Raw genomic sequence first — 22677 nt, forward strand, 5'->3', positions numbered from 1 at the left:
GACTGCACGGAAATATCTTGAAAACTCCGCCCCGGAAGGCCGGCCCTTGTCTGGAGGCCCTTCAACTCTAGTCCGGGCGCGCCCCTCCCTCAGCTCGCGTCTTGCCTCGGCCCCGCCCCTCCGCGCTGCCCCGGCCCTCGCTCGGTCCCGCCCCTCCCTCAGCCCGCGTCTTGTCCCGCCCCTCCCGCGGCCCCGCCTCCCCGCGGCCCCGCCTCCCCGCGGCCCCGCCTCCCCGCGGCCCCGCCTCCCCGCGGCCCCGCCTCCCCGCGGCCCCGCCTCCCCGCGGCCCCGCCTCCCCGCGGCCCCGCCCCTCACGCTTGGCCCTCTCCGCAGCTCCTGCTCCCCATGTTTCTCAGAGCTGGCCTGGCTGCACTGTCTACGCTTTCCCGCGCCCTCAGGCCTGCTTCTACTCCGATTGCCGCCATGAGCACTGGCACCTTTGTCGTGTCGCAGCCGCTCAATTACCGTGGCGGGGCCCGCGTGGAACCAGTGGATGCCTCCGGCACCGAGAAGGCTTTCGAGCCAGCAACCGGTAACGGGTCGGAGGGACGGCGCTGGGGCCGGGTCTAGGGGGCCAGGGTAGGGGCGAAGCTGTGGCGGGGACTGACGCTCCCCCGCCCCAGGGGGTGAAACCTATTCTAACTTCCTGAAGCTTCGGGTAGTGCAATGAACAGACGTTTATTGAGCACGGGTAAGTGATGGTGTAGAGTATAAAGTTATCTGTGTAGGCAGCTAAGGATGCTGCGCAAACACGAGAGCTTCTGGACCGGGGCAGGAAGGAGTCGTAGAAAAGGGGAGCAGCTAGTGAGTTGCGCGATGGGGTCAAGGTTAATTTCACAACAGCCTGAACAGAGTCCACAGAGCCCCGGTGGGTAAGGTAGTGTCTTTGTGTTAATTATTAAATTTTAAAGGTAGGCCCTCAGTAATGTCTTCAACGGTGCACTTAGAAGAGTTCTAGGACAGGGTGAAAAGAAATACTTGTGCCAAAATGGAGGAGCATGCACAGATGGTTGTAATGAGAGTGAGTGATTACTTTGTTGCCATTCCCTAGTGTTAAAGTATTTCCGGACACGAACCAGAGCTGGGAAAGGGACATAAAAAATTGTGCTTTTATCCAGTATTTAATGTGTGCCAAGCACTGTGCCAGGCCTTGGGAAGTCCAAAGACCACAAAGCAAATGAGGAAGAGGTTTTTTGTTTTTGTTTTGTTTTGCTAGGTTTAATGTTTGCGAGGAGAGAAATATAAATGTTTGTGCAAACTGAATAGTATATCCCCAGACGGATAAAACTGAATTTCAAGAGACTGGAGAATTTAGGTGTGATCGATTACAGAAAACCACAGAGCAGCGACCTGTCAGAGCAGGAAGGGGCCACAGCCACCATCAGGCTCTCCTTTAGGCCTCTTGATTTCCCACTCCCATATTGATGCAAAAGACAGAAAAATTGCTCTTTATTTTAACTGCCTACAGTGTGTGATTCTTAGCCACTACCTCTATCAATTGGCTACTCAAATTTTTAATACAGGTTTGTGAAATCTCTGGAAAAAGCACAGCCCCAAATGTTCTTGTGGGAGGGAAGACCCTTAACTGACATCCTAGAGATTTCTTTTTAGTAGTGTCAGTCACAACCCTTAGGATTTGGGTCTAGAAAAACTGATCATTTTATATTTTGCCCAGTGTAGGGAATAGGATTGAAGTAAGAAAATGAAATGGGCTTCCGAGGTGGCCCAGTGGTAAAGAATGCACCTGCCAATGTAAGAGATGTGGGTTCGATCCCTGGGTCTGGAAGATCCCCTGGAGTTGGAAGTGGCAACCCACTCCAGTATTCTTGCCTGGAAAATCCCATGGACAGAGGAGCCTGGCAGGCTACAGTCCATGGGGTCACAAACAGTCAGATGTGACTTCGTAACTAAACAACAAAAACAAGAAGAAAATGAGAGGTTGGGATTTTTTTCCCTCATATTTGAGAAAAAACTTTTCTTGCTTTTAGGAATATCTTTTCTTGATCCTCTATTTATTAACCATGTTCGTCAAGTATCAGTAGCATTATATGACTTACATAGAACACAGACAAGTGATTTAAAATCAGAGTTCATAACCCAGGAGACTGAATACTTTGATTTTGCAAGACCTCTGAGATTCTGAAACATTGGTAAGGAGCATTGTGAACTAATTGATAGGAAGTTAACCTTAGTAAACCCAAGTGTGAAATAGAGGAGGGCAGGAGTTCTTACCCCAGAGAACAAGGTGTGCTAGGCAAGAGACAAAGTCTTCAACTTTTATTAGATTCTTTAACAGATAAGCTGTTGCTTGAGGGGTAGTCACTAAATCAGACTATACTTAAAAACAGGAAGAGGATCACTGAAAGGAAAATGGATACACAATATTTTATTTAAAATATGTGTCAAACATTTGAAATTAACACTGACTTTCCCTGTATTTATAGGTAGGGTGATAGCTACTTTCACATGTTCAGGAGAAAAGGAAGTAAATTTGGCTGTTCAGGATGCAAAGGCTGCCTTTAAAATATGGAGTCAAAAATCTGGCATGGAGCGTTGCCGAATCCTTTTGGAGGCTGCCAGGATAATAAGGGTATGTTTTCATTTAATCTCTTCCAGAAAAGTCCTCTTGCATTGCTCTGTGATTTTTTTTTTGTGATGATTTGCAATTAGACTGATGCATTATTAAGTGATACCTTTTTGATGAGATCCAAAAACATTTCCATATGCTCACCTTGATATGTACAACAAGCTTTCCTTCAGTGATTTCCTTCTGGCTCTAGGCTTCTTGTGACATCTCCCTGGGCAGGCTTTCTCTTCCTTCTTTGTTGTAATGATAATGTATCCTTTGTAGCTTGTCTCCTTTTCTTTTTAACTATATGTTCTTGTTCCCTTTTTACTCTTTCCTCTGATGACTCTGAAGTTTACTTTTCTTTTTCAGGTTAATTTTCTGCCTCAGTTGCCTAGAAGATTTCATAGATTCATTCCTGTTCCCCTCTTATGAAATAAAGTTTAGCTTTTTACAGTCTTAAAAGGCAAAAGTACTAGATTGTCTTTACAGAAAATTAGAAAATTCAGAGGATATACACCAAAATATAAACCAGGGATATCTCTCAGTGTAGGACTGTGATGACTTTTTTCCTTATCAGTGTGTTAGGTCAGAAACTGGGGGTCTGAGAGTTACCCTGCTTGCAAGGTTATATGGGTATTCTGACAAGAAACATAAACTTTTCTGGATTAGAGAGAGAGAGTTTATTACTCACAGCAAAATACTTTAGCACTAGTTTTCTGAGCCCCAGTCCCCATGGGGTGATGCAGTAAGAGCTAGATGTTATCCTATTGCATACAGTGGGTTGCACTGTAGGAGAGGAACCCCAAAATTAAGAGACTCAACTTATAAGGGGCACATCTGCCTATTCTCTCCTTTGGTGAAAGGTTACTTGTTAAGGTTAATGAAATGTTACTCACTGAGCAGATCTCCAAGGTTAAGGGGAAAGGTATCACTAGATTTATTACCCTGCAATGTAAGCAGATGTCTCCAAGAACAGGAAGTAGACAGCTTTTTATCTCCACATCTTTTCAGAGACATCTGTCTTTAGGGAGATGCTGTCTCCGCCTTCCAAGGCCTTTGCTTTTCAGTCAGCTTGCTGGTGGCCTTTGCAGAAAGCCTATACCATGAAGTAACGTCAAAATATTCCCGGAGAATTTTCTCCCAACAAGGTGTTTTCTTTTATCAAAATTTATATTTAATTTGGTAGATTAAAAGTTGTAACTCAAAGCTGATAATTTATTATTCTAACTTGCCTTTCACTTTTGTTTGTGCATAAGCATTTGGTTTGTTTTACCTTCTTAAGAACTGGCTCTTTTATTATTATAAAATTATTTTTAAAATCCTGAGTAGTACCTATATTTTTTTGCTCTGAAATCAACTGTCTAATGTTAATTTTCTTTTTCTTTAAATTCTTCATTCCGTTTTCTTTAATATTTTATATAATTTTTTACAGTCAAAAATATATTACTGTCTTTCTTGAAAGTTCTTGTCTGATGATCATGGCCTGAATCTACCTTTGCTGTTGTTGTTTTTGTTCAGTTACTAAGTCCTGTTTGACTTTTTGCAATCCCATGGACTTTAGCCCTCCAGCTTCTCTGTCCGTGGGATTTCCCAGGCCAGAGTTCTAGAGTGGGTTGCCGTTTCCTTCTCAAGGGGACCTTCCGGACTGATGATCAAACCTGCACCTTCTTCGTTGGCAGGCAGATTCTTTAGCCCTGAAACACCAGGGAAGCCCTGGATCCACCTTTACCTGAAATTATTCTATAACTGAACAGATCCCACCCTCTGACCACAACCTACAGTTTAGCCCTTAGTTGTTTTCTTTCAGTGATTTTTGAATTTAATCATGATCTATAGTTCCTTGCCCTTTCCATTTTTAAACTACACACAATTATCTTCTATAAGATAAAAATATTTATATTTACTCACATTTTTAACGTAACTAGTGTTCTTCATCCCTTTGGGAAGGCCCAGATTTCTATGTTGCCATTTTTATTTCTGCTTGAAGAAATTTCCTTAGCATGTTTCATAGTGCAGATTTGCTAGAGATGTTCTTTTAGCTTTTGTGCATCTGAAGTCTTTATTTCACTTCCATTATTCCTTGATTTATATCAGTTTTAAACTTATATCTGTTTTTGGCTGTGCTGTCTTTGCTGCTGTGTGGGCTTGCAGAAGCTGCGGGCAGGGGCTGCCCTGTACTTGCAATGTGCGGGCTTCTCATTGCCGTGGTTGCCTGTGTTGCCAATCACGGGCTCTAGGGCTTGCAGGCTTGTTGCTGTTGTTAGGGCTCAGTACTCGAAGCTTGTGGGCTCTGGAGTGGCGCATGGGCTTAGTTGCCCCGAGGCATATGGAATCTTCCTGGGCCAGGGATCAAAGCCATATCCCCTGAATTGCAGGCAGATTCTTTACCACCGGACCACCAGGGATGTCCTTGCTTTCATTTTCAAAAAGAGTTCTAGATAAATAATTCTAGATTGACAGTTATTTCTTTCAGTGCTTTAAAGATGTTGCATTGCTGTCTTCTGACTTGTTTTGTTTCAGAAGAGAAGTCTGCTGTCATTCTTATTTTTGCTCCCTTCTATTAAATATTTTGTACCTCTCTGGCTGCTTTTAAGATTTTCTTCTTGTCATCAGTTTTAAACAAGTTCACTGTCTTTTGATGCAGTTTTCTTTATATTTCTTTTGTTTGGAGTGTTTCTCTTGAATTTGTACATATATAGTTACATTTGGAAAAATTATGGCTATTATTTCTTTAGATATTTCTTCTGCCCCCACTCTTCTATTTCCTCTTCTTCAGAGCCTCCAGTTACATATAACTTGGGCTACTTGAAACTGTTCTACAGCTCGCTAATCTGTTCATTTTTTCCCCAGTTTTTTCTCTCTGTGTTTCATTTTGGGTAATTTGCATTATTATGTGTAAAGTTCACCTACCTTTTCTTCCATAGTGTCTGATCTGCTGTTAATCCCGTATGGTGTATTTTTCATCTCTAGACGTGCAACTTGAGTCTTCTTTGTTGTTGTTCCATGTTGCTCCTTAACATGTTCATGTTTTCCTCTACTTTCCTGAACACATGGAATATAGTAATAATAACTTTTAATATCCCCATCTACTAATTGTGACATCTACCAGCTCTGGATCTCTTTCTATTGATTGACTTTTTCCTCCTGGTTAGGTGTTATATAACCTTCCTGTTTTGGAAGACTGTTTTTTTTCCTCCTGGTTAAATGTTATATAACTTTCCTATCTTTTGCCTGTGTAGTAATTTGTTATCACTAGACATTGTGAATTTTATGTGTTGGATGCTGAATATTCTTGTACTTTAAAACATTAATGAGCTTTGTTCTGGGACACAGTGAAGTTACTTGGAATTAGTTTGATCCTTGCAAGACTTGTTTCTGTGCTTTGTTAGGTGTGATCAGAACAGCTTATTTTCCCCCACTATTGAATACCCTTTTGAATATCTAGCTTGATGCTCTGTGTACTAGTGAGGTTTTTCTTAACATGGCTGGTGGGAACATGAACTATTCATGCCCCTGTGTGAGTTCTGGGGATTTTTTTTTTTTTTTTTCTTTTCACCTTCTTGGTTAGTTTTTTCCTAGCCTTGGGTAGGGTCCTCACACTGACCAGTTCTCGGATGAAGACTTAAGGGGGATCTCTGGGACTCATCTGTGCAGCTGTCTTCTCTCCTATCCCTAGACCAGTTCTCAGATGAAGACTTAAGGGGGATCCCTGGGATTCTCCTGTGCAGCTGTCTTCTCTCCTATCCCTAGACCAGTTCTCAGATGAAGACTTAAGGGGGATCCCTGGGATTCTCCTGTGCAGCTCTCTTCTCTCCTATCCCTAGACCAGTTCTCAGATGAAGACTTAAGAGGCATCTCTGGGATTCTTCTGTGCAGCTCTCTTCTCTCCTATCCCTAGACCAGTTCTCGGATGAAGACTTAAGGGGGATCCCTGGGACTCTTCTGTGCAGCTCTCTTCTCTCCTATCCCTAGAATGCATCACATAGTCCTTGAACGCCCAACCTGTTTCCTTAACTCAGAGTATCTGCTGGGTCCCACCTAAGGCCCTCTTACTGGCTCTCTGATAGAGACTTTTTCCAGGAAGCAGGCAAGAACATATGTAGGGCCCACCTCATTTGTTTCCTTCTCTCAGGGATCACTGTCCTGAGCTGTCCAATGTCCAGTGTCTGAAAATTGTTGTTTTGTAAAAATTGTTGTTTTGTGTATTTTATCTGGTATTTTTAGCTGCTTGAGGATGGAGCCTAAATCTGATCCCTATTACTCTACCTTAGCTGGAAGCCGATGGACTCCTAGTGAAATGAACAGTTTTTGGTATGTGTATTAGTCTTACATTTCCCTTTTCACTTTGAATTTTTTGATGCTTTTTATAAAATTACAAAGATCTTAATGGTAGGCGCCAATCATTTCTAAGTTGGAGCCTCCTTAGGAAAGTTGCTGTCATTTGGCTTTAAAAGGAGAGAAATGTATTTTAAAACTATATTGTATTTTACCACTATTTACACATAGAAAAGAGTATGTGTGTAGCTTAAGCACTTGCCTTCAGCCGTTCTTTTGCTCAGCTCTGCCTCTAGAAGCAAGCAGGGGCTCAGGCTTATTAGAGTTGAATGGGCATGTCTTTGCTCATGTGGTTCTCTTATAAAAAAGCTAGACACTTAATGCTTGCTTGGCGGTTTGAAATGAAGGAGGGGGATGGGGCTTTTCTTCTTCCCTTTCATCCAGCGGCCCTGTGGTCAGGTCACATGAGAAGCGGGGTGGCCGAGAGAGGGATAGGGGTAGGTATAAAGCACATGCTTCCCAAGAGATGCTCATCGCAGTGCATTGTCATGGGGGACAGTTTTGTTTTATGGTGGCTCTTGTAGCTAGTAGGGGCAGGAAGCTTACATTGTTTTCCCCTTTCCCTTCTGCCCTCCTTATCCCAGGAGGGAGAAGGAATCCCATTTCGCTGAATGCAGTATTAAGTGTTAGAGATTTACTTGGACTGCTTGATAGTTTTCATCAGTGTCTTTTTTATGATCCTTGTAAGGAGAAGGCAATGGCACCCCACTTCAGTACTCTTGCCTGGAGACTCCCATGGACGGAGGAGCCTGGTAGGCTGCAGTCCATGGGGTCGCTAAGAGTCGGACACGACTGAGCGACTTCACTTTCACTTTTCACTTCCATGCGTTGAAGAAGGAAGTGGCAACCCACTCCAGTGTCCTTGCCTGGACAATCCCAGGGACGGGGGAGCCTGGTGGGCTGCCGTCTATGGCATCGCACAGAGTCGGACATGACTGAAGCGAGTTAGCAGCAGTAGCAGCAGCAAGGTATGTCAAAAGGCCCCACAATGGCTTTTTAGAAATAACCTTTTGCATGAGGATAGAGGATGCTGGAATAAGACAAGAAAAATTTCAAAAGACCAGCCAATAGATTGAATTTTCTCTTTGAGTTGAAACCTTGAAACAGTCCTCAAAACTAATTGCCTGTCCATTCTTTACCAAAAAAAAAATCTTAATGAAACTTTCTTTCTTAGTAAATATTCCAAGGCTTTTCAGCAATAGTCATAGATTAATTCTTGTCTGTTCATGCTTGTATTAATGTGGAAGACAACAGCATTTCACTTTTCTCAGTTTAATATTTCTTCATGTGTTTGAAGTGTAACATACTGATTTTATCAGTGTGTTTATGCTGATTAGTGAACTGGTGCCCACTTCCTCTTTAGGGACTAGTTCCCTGCCTTTTGAAAATGTGTTTTACATTGATCATACTCAACACATCAAGAAGTGGGATGATTCACACCTGGTTAAAGAACTGTTCAGTCAGTTCAGTTTAGTTCAGTCGCTCAGTCGTGTGTGACTCTTTGCGACCCCATGAATCGCAGCATGCCAGGCCTCCCTGTCCATCACCAACTCCTGGAGTTCACTCAAACTCATGTCCATCGAGTCAGTGATGCCATCCAGCCATCTCATCCTCTGTCGTCCCCTTCTCCTCCTGCCCCCAATTCCTCCCAGCATCAGAGTCTTTTCCAATGAGTCAACTCTTTGCATGAGGTGGCCAAAGTACTAGAGTTTCAGCTTTAGCATCATTCCTTCCAAAGAACACCCAGGGCTGATCTCCTTTAGAATGGACTGGTTGGATCTCCTTGCAGTCCAAGGGACTCTCAAGAGTCTTCTCCAACACCACAGTTCAAAAGCATCAATTCTTTGGCACTCAGCTTTCTTCATAGTCCAACTCTTACATCCATTCATGACTACTGGAAAAACCACAGCCTTGACTAGACGGACCTTTGTTGGCAAAGTAATGTCTCTGCTTTTCAATATGCTATCTAGATTGGTCATAACTTTCCTTCCTAGGAGTGTCTTTTAATTCAAGAACTGTTACATCAGAACTAATGGCTGTTGTCTTCCTAGGTACCCTCTTTCTAGTATCAGTAACTGGGAAAAATTAATTAATTGTTAAAAAGTTGTTTTGGCGAGTATAGAATCAGGAAAGAGAAGGTAAATTGTTGGTTTGAAAGGCAATTTAATTTAGACTGTGTTTGGATGTAAACAAATCCTTTCTGAAGAAACATGTCTATTCAGTAATTGCAGAATTTTGTTTAGCACTTACTAACTTCCTTTTTAAGAAGTGAGCTCCTTGAAGGAAGAGACTGGATCTGTCCTTTTTCTTAGTAAAGAGTGTGAAATGATTGTCTAGCTCCACTTCACTTGGTTGTTGTTCTGGGGTTTTCTCCTGTTACTTCATCTGGAACGTGTTTCTCTGCTGTCTCCTCTGTCTAACTCTCTGTGTTTGTGGTCTCCATCCTGTAGGCCGCAGGGGAGTTATTCCTCTTGTTCCTGGTATCTGCTGCCGCATGGATGAGGCTGGTTTAGAGGCTTTTGCAGGCTTCCTGGAGGGAGGGGCTGGTTCCTGCCTACTGGTATGTGGGTCTGGGTGGGCAGGGCCGTGTCAAGCGATGAGTCTAGACGTGGCTTTAGTCTTTAAGAAGACTTTAGGCAGCCTGTCTGCTGGTGGATGGGGCTGTGTTTCCACCCTGTTGGTTGTTTGGCCCAAGGCATCCCAGCACTGGGGCCTTTAGGCTGTTGGGGGAGCCAGGTCTTGGTGCCAAAATATCAGCCTTCAGGAGAGCTCATGCCAGTGAGTATTCTGTGGTTCCTCTGCCACTGATGTCCTTGTCCCCACTGTAAACCAAAGCCAGCCACCCTCCACCTTCTCAGGACACACTCGGAGACCAGCAGGTAGGTCTGACCCAGACTCCTATGGAATCACTCGCTGCTTTTTCCTGGGGTTCTGGTGTGCATGAGATCTTCTGTGCATCCTCCTAGAGTGAAGTTTTTATCTCTTCCACTCCTGTGGAGTCCCTATAATTAAGACCCGCTGGTCTTCAAAGCCAAATGCTCTGGGGGCTCCTCCTCCTGATGCCAGTCTTCCAGGCTGGGGTGCCTGATGTGGGGCTCAGAACTCTCCTGTGGGAGAACCTCTGCAATATAATTATCTTCCAATTTGTGGGTCACCTACCTGGTGAGTGTGGATTTGACTAGATTAGCAGTGTACCACCCCCCACCATCTTGTTGACTTCTTCTTTGTCTTTGGATGCAGAATAGCTTTTTTTGGGAGGTTTTGGTCTTTCTTGTTGATGGCTGTTCAGCAGTTAGTTGTGATTTTGGTGTTTTCATGAAAGGAGCTGAGCTCAAGGCCTACTCTGTCATCTTTTCTGGAATCCAACAAATGTGGAATGAACGAATCAAAGCACTTCATACCTCTGGTCTTTGTAGAAATAGACCATGTCCAATTATTATCAAAGTGCCGTTTCCTGTGTTTCATCCTTCCGTGCTTTCTGAGATCTGTACTTGGTAGCTCTTATGTTAGACACTTGTATTAATTTCTGTTGCCATTTCATTTTGCTTCTGGTCAGCCATTCTGATTGTCACTTTTAGTAAGAGATGCATCTTTCTTGTCAATTGTTCAATTCATGTTTTATGTACAGATTTTGACCACATTGTTTTTTTAATTAAAATCAGATCTGTAATAGCAAATACCTATTTCTTACATATTCAGATTTTCAAAATAATTTTATTTATTTTTGGCTGTGCTACGTCTTTGTTGCCATGAGCACTTTGCTCTAGTTGGGGTGAGCAGGGGCTACTCTGCGTTGCAGCATGCCGTCTTCTCATTTCAGTGGCTCCTCTTGTTGCCGAGCATGGGCTCTAGAGCACATGGGCTTCAGTGGTTGTGGCACGTGGATGCAGTAGTTCCAGCTCCCCAGCTCTGGACCATAGGTCAATAGTTGTGGCGCATAGGCTTAGTTGCTTCATGTGGCATCTTCCCAGATCAGGGATCGAACCTGTGTCTAGGAGACACAGATTGGTGCCAAAGTAATTGCAGTTTTGCATTGTTGAACTTTGCCATTTGATCCTGATTACGTTCTTAAATGTGGTTATGTTATACATCATTTTAATGCGCATTTCTCTTTTTTTTGCTAATGACTTGTTGCTTGCTGTTTATTTTGTATTTATTTTAGACTATAGAAATGATGTTAGACAAAAAGCAAATTCGAATGACTTTTTTATTAGCATTCAAAATGGGTCATAAAGGAGTGCAGACAGCTTGCAACGATGTGTTTGGCCCAGGAACTGCTAATGAATATACAGTGCAGCAGTGGTTCAAGAGGGTTTGCAAAGGAGATGAGAGTCTTGAGGATGAGGAGCATAGTGGCCGGCCATCAGAAGTTGACAATGACCAATTAAGAGCTATTATCGAAGCTGATCCTCTTACAACTACACGAGAAATTGCACAAGAACTCAGAGTTGATCATTCTATGATCATTTGGCGTTTGAAGCAAATTGGAAAGGTGAAAACACTTGATGAGTGGGTGCCTCATGAGCTAACCAAAAATTTAGAAAATCGTTGTTTTGAAGTGTTGTCCTCCCATATTCTGTGCAACAACAAACCATTTCTTGATCAGGATGTGATGTGCAATGAAAAGTGGATTTTATATGACAACCAGCAGCAACCAGCGCTGTGGTTGGACCAAGAAGAAGCTCCAGAGCACTTCCCAAAGCCAAATTTGCACCAAAAAAAGGTCATGGTCATTGTTAGGTGGTCTGCTGCTGGTCTGATCCATTATAGCTTTCTAAATCCTGGCAAAACTATTACATCTGAGAAGTATGCCCAGCAAGTTGATGAGATACACTGAAAACTTCAATGCCTGCAGCCAGTATTGGTCAACAGAAAGGGCCCAGTTCTCCACCACAATGCCTGACTGCACATTGTACAACCAAAAGTTGTACAAGCTTCACAAATTGAGAGAATTGGGCTACAAAGTTTTGCTTCATCTGCCGTATTCCACCTGACCTCTTGCCAACTGACGACCACGTCTTCAAGCGTCTTGACAACTTTTTGCAGGGAAAATGGCTTCATAACCAGCAGGAAGCAGAAAATGCTTTCCAGGAGTTTGTTGAATCCTGAAGCATGGATTTTTATGCTACAAGAATAAACAAACTTATTTCTTGTTGGCAAAAATGTGTTGATTGTCATATTGTTCCTATTTTGATTAATAAAGATGTATTTGAGCCTAGTTACAATGATTTAAAATGCACAGTCCAAAATTGCAATTACTTTTGTAGTAACCACTGAGCCACCAGGGAAACCCCCGTATTCAAGTTTTTCATCTCCTTTGGGGACATTATTTATTTTTTCAGGTCTGATTTCCAAGATCTTTTTGTTCATTTTTGGGCCATCTGTAGTACCTTTAAGTTGTGTAAACCACATCTGGAAACAGAATTTGAAAAGACAAGTGATGAATAATGAGCATTAGAAAATAATTATCTTGTGATTTTGGCATGCTGCATTTCTTTGGGTGAATTAAACCCATTTGTGTTGATGTGTATCTGGCTGTTTTGTACAGTTCTCCTAAGGACTCTTTGTTCTTACTGTATACATGCAGTGTGTTAGTCACTCAGTCTTGTCCGACTCTTGGCGACCCCATGGACTGCAGTCCTCCAGGCTCCTCTGTCCATGGAATTCTCCAGGCAAGAATACTGAAGTGGGTTTCTGTTCGCTTCTCCAGGGGATCTTCCTGACCCAAGGATCGAACTCGGGTGTCCTGTATTGCAGGCAGATTCTTTACTGTCTGAGCCACCAGGAAAACCTGATGCACAAATATCTACATATTTGGTGCAGGTGTACATATATAATATTTCTCAGAACAGTCCTTTTCTAACTAATCTTGGAATGAGGTGTTGGTCTTGTATCTGTGACAGTTACTTGATGGGTAGGACAGGGTGCTGTTTAGCAACAACTTTTATCTCTTCCAGATGTCCAGCCATTCCTTTCTTTTGGAAGTTCAAGCTGTTTCTATTTTGAAAAATTAGGCAATGTATTCTGTTTTGATTGTTGAATATGTTGAGGTGTATGGTGATTTGTCTTCAGTCTAGTTCTCTGCTTTGCCCAAAGGAACGGAGGGATGAAATTGCCACTATGGAGACTGTCAACAATGGGAAGTCCATCTTTGAGGCCCGCTGGGACATTGACACTTCCTGGCAGTGCCTGGAGTACTATGCAGGCTTGGCGGGATCCATGGCTGGTAAGCCCACACCTTGCCTTCTGTGACCAGCTTACAGGAAGCAAGGGAGCAGAGCCTGGTGGAGTAGGGTACAGGTTTTGGAATTAAGACAGACCTGAGTTAAAATCTTGGACTTAATGCTCTCTACTTGGGTGTCACTGAGAATTACTTATCTTTATTTAAACGGGAGATCGTGCCTATCTTATTGGTTATTAGAGGGATTGGATGAGATGATGTATTGGGTTGTAGTTTTTCCATAACATTGTATGGAAAAACCTGAATAAACTTTTTGCCCAGCCCAGTATATAAAGCCCCTAACCTTGTAGCTGAGGCATAGACAAGGTTGTGCAAAAACCAGTTCTTGCAAGACTCAGTGAGTGCATCATATTTATTAGTTTTACTTACTCAGCAAAAAATTTTCTTTTACTGTCTAGGAAGTGTCCATCAGTTCACATGTTGGCTGGGTTGGCCAGGCCCAGGAGGTCAGTGAGGGTGAGAAGGCTGAGGTTCAGGGTCCTGGGACTGTTTAGCTGCCAAGTCTCTCCCCATTTCTGTTCCATTTCCTCTGAGTTATGTGGTGGATGCTTGGTAAATTTTTAGAGGATTATATTGAGTTGAATGAACGTTAGCTTGAAGGATAATAAGGATTCTTCACATGGAGAGAACATGCAGAAGCAGTGTACGAATACCTAGAATGAACAAAAGACCAGAGCCCAGTGGCTGGGGGTGAGTGGTCTGGCTGGAGTCCAGAGTGAGTCCAGGCGCTGGCGGACTCTTGGGGCAGGTGGCCTACACTGTTCTCTACCCTCTCTGTCCCCTTAGGCGAACACATCCAGCTCCCGGGTGGATCCTTTGGTTACACCAGAAGGGAACCACTAGGGGTGTGTGTTGGAATAGGAGCATGGAACTACCCCTTTCAGATCGCCTGCTGGAAGTCGGCTCCAGCTCTGGCTTGTGGTAAGTAAGGATTATTCTTCTGCCTGTGAGCTGCCCTTTCTCCCTGGCATGATTTCACCCCTGCCCTGCCCCCTAGGGAGCTTTGAGGTTATACATTATTCCCATTTTTATTTATTTTTGTTATGGGAAGGAAGAAAGTTAATTTTGGTTTTGAAGATTTTATTATTATTATTATTTTTACTGTCAAGTGAATTAGATTTGTGCACTTGAAAGTTCTCTTCCTTTATGGACAAGAATTCTGAGCATCAATTTCTGTGTAGCAGGTAGCACTTGGGAATTTCACTTCATTTAGGAAGCAGAAGACAAACTTCATTTGTGTCTTAAGAGAAATGAAAGGCAAGGTTTCCATTAGAGAAGCTTTGGTTGATTAACAAAAAGATTTCTTGCACTATTTAAAGAGAAGAATCTGTGGGAAAAGAAGACATTATGTCTTAGAAAAAACTCTCAGGTTAAAAGAGCTCTAGTATTAAGACGTTGTATTGAAATGCAGCTTTTTCCTTGTTGCTGCCTCATGTTCGTTTTGCCCATTTCTCTGTGATCGAGGAGAAATAGAATTAAGTTACTAGCCTTGCAGACTGTCATCAAATTAATTAACCTTTCTTATCTTCAGTTTCAGCTTTTATAAAATGGGTCTAGTCATACCTATTTCATACTGCTGTTGCAAATGTTAAATGAGGTTAATATATGTGAAAAGCTGTAGATATATAAGGTATTACTGGTTGAGACATTGCAAGTGTGTGGCTTGGTCTGTTTCATGAGAGAAACTAAGGAGGGAAGAACAAGATAGGTTTACTTCTTACTAATTTTTGGCCTAGCATTTGATGGGGAACAGAAAGCAATTCCAGTTGTTTTTTTTCATTTTTAATTTTATATTGCGTATAGCTGATTAACAATGTTGTGACAGTTTCAGGTGAACAGTGAAGGGACTCAGCCAATCACATATACGTGTATCCATTCTACCCCAGTCTCCCCTCCCATCCAGGCTGCTGCATAGCATTGAGTAGAGTTCTGTGTGCTCTGCAGTAGGGTCTTGTTGGTTATCAGTTTGAAATACAGCATGTGTACATGTTGATCCCAAACTCCCTAACTATCCCTGCCCTCCATCCTTCCCCACTGGCAACCATAAGTTAGTTTTCTAAGTCTGTGAGTCTGTATCTGTTATTTTATAAATAAGTTCATTTGTATCATTTTTTTTAGACTCCACATATAAGGGATGTCATACAGTGTTTCTCAACTGGAGTTGTTCTTGATGTGTCCTCCTTGTCCTGTCTTCAGAGGATCTTCAGTCTTAAAAAATCTTTCTGTGTTTTTGTCTCGATAATGCAGGTAACGCCATGGTCTTTAAACCTTCTCCCTTCACGCCGGTGTCCGTGTTGCTGCTGGCTGAAATCTATACTGAGGCTGGAGTCCCTCCTGGGCTCTTCAACGTGGTGCAGGGAGGGGCTGCCACAGGCCAGTTCCTGTGTCAGCATCGTGATGTGGCCAAAGTCTCCTTCACTGGAAGCGTGCCCACCGGCTCAAAGGTGAGAGTGAATCAGTAGGGGCATCTGGTTATGACATCTCGGTGTGGCTCTGTCAGGCCTCCCCAGAGCGTGTGTAGGAGGCTTAGCCTCTGATTTTACCCAGCTTGTATTGGCAGGGAGGCTGTACGGATTATTGGGCCAAGGTCTGAAGTGTACTTGAGAAGTGTGAAGGAGTAGTTAGAGCAGCTCGGTGTGTTAGGCCCGCTGGGGACGGGAGTCGTCTTCTGCCTGTGTCTGGGAGGTCAGACCCTGGGCTGCCACTCGTATCCTTCAGTGACTTACCTCATCTGTAGCTGCCGCTTCTGAATAAAGGGTGTTTTCCCAGTTTGTTCAGATTCATCGTTTTGACCTTAATTTGTGCTCTGAGTTCTGTCAGCCTGGAACACAGTTAGAGCAATACAAAAGAATTTCTGCCCATGACAGATGAATTGACAGGTTGTCTTAAATGAACTCCCTCTTACGAATATGCAGTTCTGTAGATTCTCTTCAGTGTTCTGAAAAAGACTACTTCAAGGAGACTAAGGACAGAGTATATTGAGAACAAGGCTGCAGGTCACATGTAGTTCAACATGACTTTTCAGGGTCACGGTCTAGTTACCTAGCATGTAATCTCTTTAGTGTTAAACTCGATGCTTTTGTTCTTGTTCTGTAAGATCATGGAGATGTCTGCTAAAGGAATCAAACCTGTCACCCTGGAACTCGGAGGCAAGTCTCCACTTATCATCTTCTCAGACTGTGACATGAAGAATGCTGTGAAGGGGGCGCTGATGGCCAACTTCCTTACGCAAGGCGAGGTGTGTACCTGACCCTGGAAGAGGGTTAGCGGGAGTCTTCACCTTTCATGTCACAGCATGTTTTTTTGTTTTTTGGTTTTTTTTAATTTATTTATGTTTTAATTTGAAGGATAATTGCTTTACAGGATTCTGTTGTTTTCTGTCAAACCTCAACATGCATCAGCCATAGGTATACACATATCCCCTCCCTTTTGAACCTCCCACAGCTTGTTTTAAAGCTTGTTATTTTGAAATAATTTCAGACTTACAGAAAAGTTGCACAGATAATACAAAGAATTCTCATATACCTTTGAACCAGGTTCTTCAATGTTAACATTTTATCACATTTACCATTCTGTCTATCTTTTCATGGGTTTCCCTGATGGTTCAGACAATAAAGAATCTGCCTGCAATACAGGAGACCTGGGTTCAATCCCTGGATCAGGAAGACCCCCTGGACAAAGGAATGGCAACCCACTCCAGTATTCTTGTGGAGAATGCCATGGCAGAGGATCTTTGTGGGCTACGGTCCCTGGGGTTGTAAACAGTTGGACATGACTGAGCAGCTAACACTTTGACTTTTCACTTACTGTCTGTGCATGCATATGCATGTTACTATATTTTTCTGAACTGTTTGAAAGTTGCAGACAGAAGATCCGTAACCTCTCCATTCATATGTGTATTTTCTCAAAAAAAGTGAAAGTGAAGTCGCTCAGTCGTGTCCAACTCTTTGCGACCCCATGGACTGTAGCCTACCAGGCTCCTCCGTCCATGGGATTTTCCAGGCAAGAGTACTGGAGTGGGCTGCCATTTCCTTTTCCAGGGGATCTTCCCAACCCAGGGATCGAACCTGGGTCTCCTGCATGGCAAACAGATGCTTTACCACTCTGAGCCACCAGGGAAGCCTATTGCCTTCTCTTAAATAAGCACAATATGGTTAGCAGACTCCGTAACTTGGTGTTAATGTAGTACTGTTATTCAATCATAACCCTTATTCAGATTTCTGCATTTGTTTGACTAATGTCCTTTTAGAAACAGCTTCTTTTTTGCTGGTTCAAGATCTAATCCAGGAAGATGTGTTGCATTTACTTGTGGTGTCTCTTTAATCTCATTTAATCTGGAATAGTTCTAAAGTCATTCTGATCTTTCAGTACCTTGACATTTTAGAAGAATCAACCCATTTATTTTGTAAAATGTTCCTCATTTTGAGTCTGTTTAGTTGTTGTTTTTTTTTTTTAATTGGATTTAGTTTATGGATTTTTGGCAAAAAATGGTATTTTACAGTGGTGTCACTGACTTTGATCACCCACTTAAGGTGGGTCTTTATCTTGAAGTTGCTGTTTTTTCCTTTGAGGTTAATGAGTGTCTTGTAGGAGATCAAGTGAGACTACCTTGTTCCTTATCAAACTTGGATCTACTGGTTTTAGTACCCTTTGATGTCCCCTAGAACATCTTTTTCTGGTGGTCACCAAGTGGTGATTTTCCAGTTCTGTTATTCCTTCTGCATTTATTTAGTTTACTGCCTATTGAAAGAAATAACTTTTTCCCCGTCTCCATAGTTTGTTTTTCATTCATTTACTTTCATCAGCATGAACCCATGGATTCTTACCTCATTCTGTGAGTTACTATTACTATTTATTTTGATGCTCAAATAATTGAAGATTCTGCTGGCGGGAGCCTCTTTCTGTGGCTTTTTGATATGTCCCCATTATTCTTTGAGTGCTGTTTTACTTCGTGGCATAGCAAGGTGTTCTAAACACATCTTGTGCTTTCTGTGGTGGAACTCTGGACTGAGCTATTTCTCTAAGAAGACTTGGTTCCATTTAATGGTAAACGGTTTTTAGAAAGGAAGATCTGGGTGCCAGATGTACTTGTTTCTGCTGGAGCATTTTCGCTTCTATGTCCTCTCAAGAGTCCAGAGCCAGGAAATACATATTGATATTTGGCATATGTGTATGTAAGCACACATACATGTATTTATATCTGTCTATATTAATAACTATAAGTTTATACAGATATTTCCAATCATTCCAGTGTTGCAAGGTTTATTTTAGCCTCCTCCCTTCCATGTTCATAATTTCCTTCTCTGATAGTGAAACATTTAGCATCCATTACTCACAATACATGTAACTGCTCAGTCCTAGAATATGTTTATAATAGTTTTATATTTGTACTTGCATTACTGTGAAAAACAAACCTTCTGACTAGCTTGCAACGTTCTTTCTATAGTTCTTTTTGGTTTTAGCCTAAGGGTATATAGTTAAAATCTGTGTTCAGAAATTAATGGGTCAGTTCTTCTTTCACCACCCCCTTCAATATGGTTATGATATTCACTTTATTTTAAATTGAGATCTTATTTTTAAATTTATTATTTTATTTTTTTGGCTGCACCACACAGGATGTAGAATCTTACTTAGTTTCCTGACCAGAGATTGAACCTGGGGCCCCGCAGTGAAATGGGGTCCTAACCACTGGACTACCAGGGCATTCCTCATTATTTGTGATTTTAAAGACAAACATTGACTATGAAATGCTCTAGATTTTTATTAGACTTCAGATCTCAGTTCTTGATCTGTTTCTACTCTTCAATTCCTTCTACTCTTAACCTCCTGTTCTCAAAATATACAACCAAATTAAGCACCTGAAGTGAGAAAATAGGAGAAGTCTTATGAGTCATGTAGATCTATTAATTGCCTTAAGGAAATTTAAACAAAAAGGCTTAACTTTTATTTCAAGGGGCAGAGAGTTTGTGTGTAGGGTAGAATGCTTTCAATTACATGTGTGATCCTGTTCAGTATGGTGATAATTTTTTAGAAATGGAACTAACTTTTAAAGACAGTATACTGTTTCTTTAATTATAATTTTTTTTTTTTTTGGCTGCTGCATGTGGGATCTAGTTCCCCGACCAGGGATGGAACCTGTGTCCCTGAATTGGGAGCACAGAGCCTTAACCATTGGACCACCAGGAAGTTCCCTGTTTCTTTTCAATTTAAAGCTGCTGGATTTTTTTCCTTTTTCCTTTTTTCCCCTTTGTGGTATGCTCAGTCACGTCTGACTCTTTGTGACCACATGGACTGTACCCCACCAGGCAAGAATACTGGAATGAGTTGCCATTTCCTCCTCCAGGGGATCTTCCTGACCCAGGGATTGAATCCGTGTCTCCTGTGTCTCCTGCATTGCATACAGATTCTTTACTGCTGAGCCACTGGGTAAGCTTTTTACCTCTTACTTACATATAATTTGTGTCTGTTTTTTAGGTTTGTTGTAATGGTACAAGGGTATTTGTGCAAAAGGAAATTCTTGATCAATTTACAGAGGAAGTGGTGAAACAGACCCAAAGGATAAAAATTGGAGATCCCCTTCTGGAAGATACAAGGATGGGTCCCCTCATCAACCGACCACATCTGGAGCGAGTCCTTGGGTTTGTTAAAGTGGCAAAGGAGCAGGTAAGAAACAAGTAGAGATGCAGCGAGATGAGGGGAAGGGTAATTCCTCCTGGGTTACTTGCTCTGCGCCCTTCCCTGTGGTCATGTCCGTCTGGGAGCTGTATTCTGCATTGTACTTGCAGTAGAGTGACTAAGTGTCCATTTGTTCAGGACGCAGGTAGCATTTGCTAATTGCATATTGAGGTTGTGTGTTTAACATAAAGTACGCATTCTTCCTTTCTTTTTTGGCAGGGTGCTAAAGTGTTATGTGGTGGAGACGTCTTTGTACCTGAAGACCCCAAATTAAAGGATGGGTATTACATGAGACCTTGTGTGTTAAGTATGTCCTCTTCTTGTTTGCTTTTAAACAGTTTGAATTAAATGTTAGATAGAAAAAAAAAATTTATAAACTGTACATATGGTGTAAGGCAAGGGTCGGAAGTGTGTGTCCCCGCTCCTCAGATGTAAGAAGTAGAAGTTCTCTGTCGCCTCGGAAGCCTCCTGTTTGCCCGTCCTCTTCTTGGATGATGTTATCAGTTACCTGGGACTTAACTAGGTACACACCTGTTGTTCTAGAAGCAAGGCGCCCCCAAAAATGAAAATTCATGTTTGATTAAAACTTAAGTAATGAATTTCTTTTCTCAAGCAACTTGGTAAAGAGTGTGTTTTACTTTGAACTTTTAGATCATCAATATAATAAAACCAGTTTGTCAGACAGTATACTAATATTAAAACTTAACTGATATAGTAATTGTTAGCATTTCCTTTCAGCCTGAATAGTCTCCAGGTTTGGACAATCAAGTGTGTGGTCATCCTGCTGTTCTCATCCGTCTCCTCCCCTCCTGCCTGAGGGGGACACTGTTTTAGACGTTGGTGGTGTTAGTATCTACTATAAAAATATTGCCAGTTTTCTTGGCTCTAAAAATCTATATATAGATGGAAAAATGCAGTATAATGCCTTACACCTTCTCTTGAAGATAGATTCAGCTGACTTTTGTCCCTGAGGTTGATAGCGGTGCCACTTGTCAACACTTGGTATTTGACTTGATGTAGTTTAACCTGTAGCCCTTGCTAGAAAAGCAACTACTGAGGCTTAAAGGCTGTGCATTTAGCATCCATACCATGAGTTACCTTGTAGCTGTTAAAGAAGAGAGAAGACTTACATTATGTTTTTAAAGAGCAAATATAGGTTAAACAATAGTGTATGTGGTATTATCCCAAATCTGAAAAACCAGATATGTGCATGGGACAAAGAAGGAGCAGAGAACATGCATCATAATATTGATAGTGGGTTTATTTCTCTAGATGCTTGGAGTAAAGGTGATTTTTGTTAAACTTCATGCATTGCTGAATATTACAGATTTTCTGTACATTATGTTTGTTTGTTTATTTTTAGTTGGAGGATAATTGCTTTACAGTGTTGTGTTGGTTTCTGCTATACAGTGTGAATCAGCTATAAGTATAGATACGTGCCCTCCCTCTTGAGCCTCCTTCCCACGCCCCCACCCCACCCATCTTGGCCATCACAGAGCCCCGGCTTACCTCCCTGTTACACAGCAGCTCCCCTCTCGCTGTCTGTTTACACATGATGGGTCAACACTGGTCTCCCAACTCGTCCCACCCTCTCCTTCCTGCCGGCCCTTGCTCTGCATCCGCAAGTCTGTATGGTAAAGATGACTGCCTCTATTCCTGCCCTGCAAATAGGATCCTCAGTACCTTTTCTAGATTCCATAAATATGCATTAATATATGATATTTGTTTTCCTCTTTCTGACTTACTTCACTCTGTGTAACAAGTTCTAGGTTGATCCCTCTCACTACAACAGACTTAAATTGAGAATGTGTATTTTGCAATTAGGAAAAAAAAATTTTTTTTAAGCTGTGAACCTATGCAAAGAACAGGGAGCTAACTACCTCCACTTCATCCTAGTGATTCTGAAAGCCCGATTTGTAGTCCACAGTGTCAGTATCGCTTGGAAAACTAGTCGAGGCAGATTTCTGGCCTCTGCCCTAGACCCCCAAATGTAACTCTGAGGGGCTAGAACCTCAAGACATGCATTTTGGGAGAATGGATACATGTACATGTGTGGTCGAGTCCTTTCGCTCTCCACCTGGAACTGCACAGCATCGTTAATCAGCTATACTCCAAAATACAAAGTTCAAAAGGGAAAGAAAGTTCTCAGTTTGTTTTTGTGCACATTAAAGTTTGAGACTGACTCCACAGGCTCAATATTTAGATTCATTTACTAGATTTGGGGCTAAAGTACAGTGCAGGGACCTCTCTTTTCTCACATACGAGCTGCTGCTTTATCCCCTCATCTCTTGACTCTGGTGTAGAGCATACCGCACACAGCGCCACACTCTGTTATCAGCCTGTGTGAGACGAACTGTATTCTGGGACAGTTGGGTAATGAACTGTCTTGAATCATTTACTATTCTGACTAACACTTTCCCTAAAAATGGTACATAGATTAGCAGTTCTCAGAGATTTAGATCATAATAAACTATCCTTGCGGAGAAGGCAATGGCACCCCACTCCAGTACTCTTGCCTGGAAAATCCCATGGACGGAGGAGCCTGGTAGGCTGCAGTCCATGGGGTTGCAAAGAGTTGCACACAACTGAGCGACTTCACTTTCACTTCACTTTCAAACTATCCTTAATCACCACCTAAAATTATTGAATATACCTTTGTAGATAATTTCCGTGTCCCCAAAGCACACTGTAACATACAGAGGAGCAAAGAGCTGTTTTTACTTTGTATATACAAGCTCTGATCTATCTCTGAGGAGATTTTGGAGTCCTCATCTTTATAGATATGTGAGTCATTGGTTTTTAGCTTTGGCTGGTGTAAAGCTGGTATTTATAGTAGGGCTCTAAGGCTGTTTTCCTG

The 22677-nt window shown here is 42.2% G+C and overlaps 1 protein-coding gene and 1 non-coding gene across 2 annotated transcripts in view; one reads left to right on the forward strand and one right to left on the reverse strand.

The window, feature by feature from the left end:
- Positions 1-306: 306 nt before the first annotated feature.
- The window catches only part of ALDH9A1 (aldehyde dehydrogenase 9 family member A1), a 29097-nt gene continuing 6726 nt past the window's right edge, over positions 307-22677 (forward strand). Inside the window, exons 1-8 of the mRNA XM_055587206.1 lie at positions 307-532; positions 2445-2590; positions 13001-13130; positions 13932-14066; positions 15393-15589; positions 16243-16383; positions 19620-19808; positions 20040-20127. Of these exons, the coding sequence (XP_055443181.1) occupies positions 346-532; positions 2445-2590; positions 13001-13130; positions 13932-14066; positions 15393-15589; positions 16243-16383; positions 19620-19808; positions 20040-20127 (1213 nt within the window). The 5' untranslated portion in view covers positions 307-345. The remainder of the gene's footprint in view (positions 533-2444; positions 2591-13000; positions 13131-13931; positions 14067-15392; positions 15590-16242; positions 16384-19619; positions 19809-20039; positions 20128-22677) is intronic.
- On the reverse strand, positions 17192-17264 carry TRNAG-GCC (transfer RNA glycine (anticodon GCC)). Its single transcript has one exon. It is a non-coding gene; the product is annotated as a tRNA-Gly (tRNA).

Source organism: Bubalus kerabau, chromosome 6, assembly GCF_029407905.1.
Source record: "Bubalus kerabau isolate K-KA32 ecotype Philippines breed swamp buffalo chromosome 6, PCC_UOA_SB_1v2, whole genome shotgun sequence".
Classification (NCBI taxonomy): domain Eukaryota; kingdom Metazoa; phylum Chordata; class Mammalia; order Artiodactyla; family Bovidae; genus Bubalus; species Bubalus kerabau.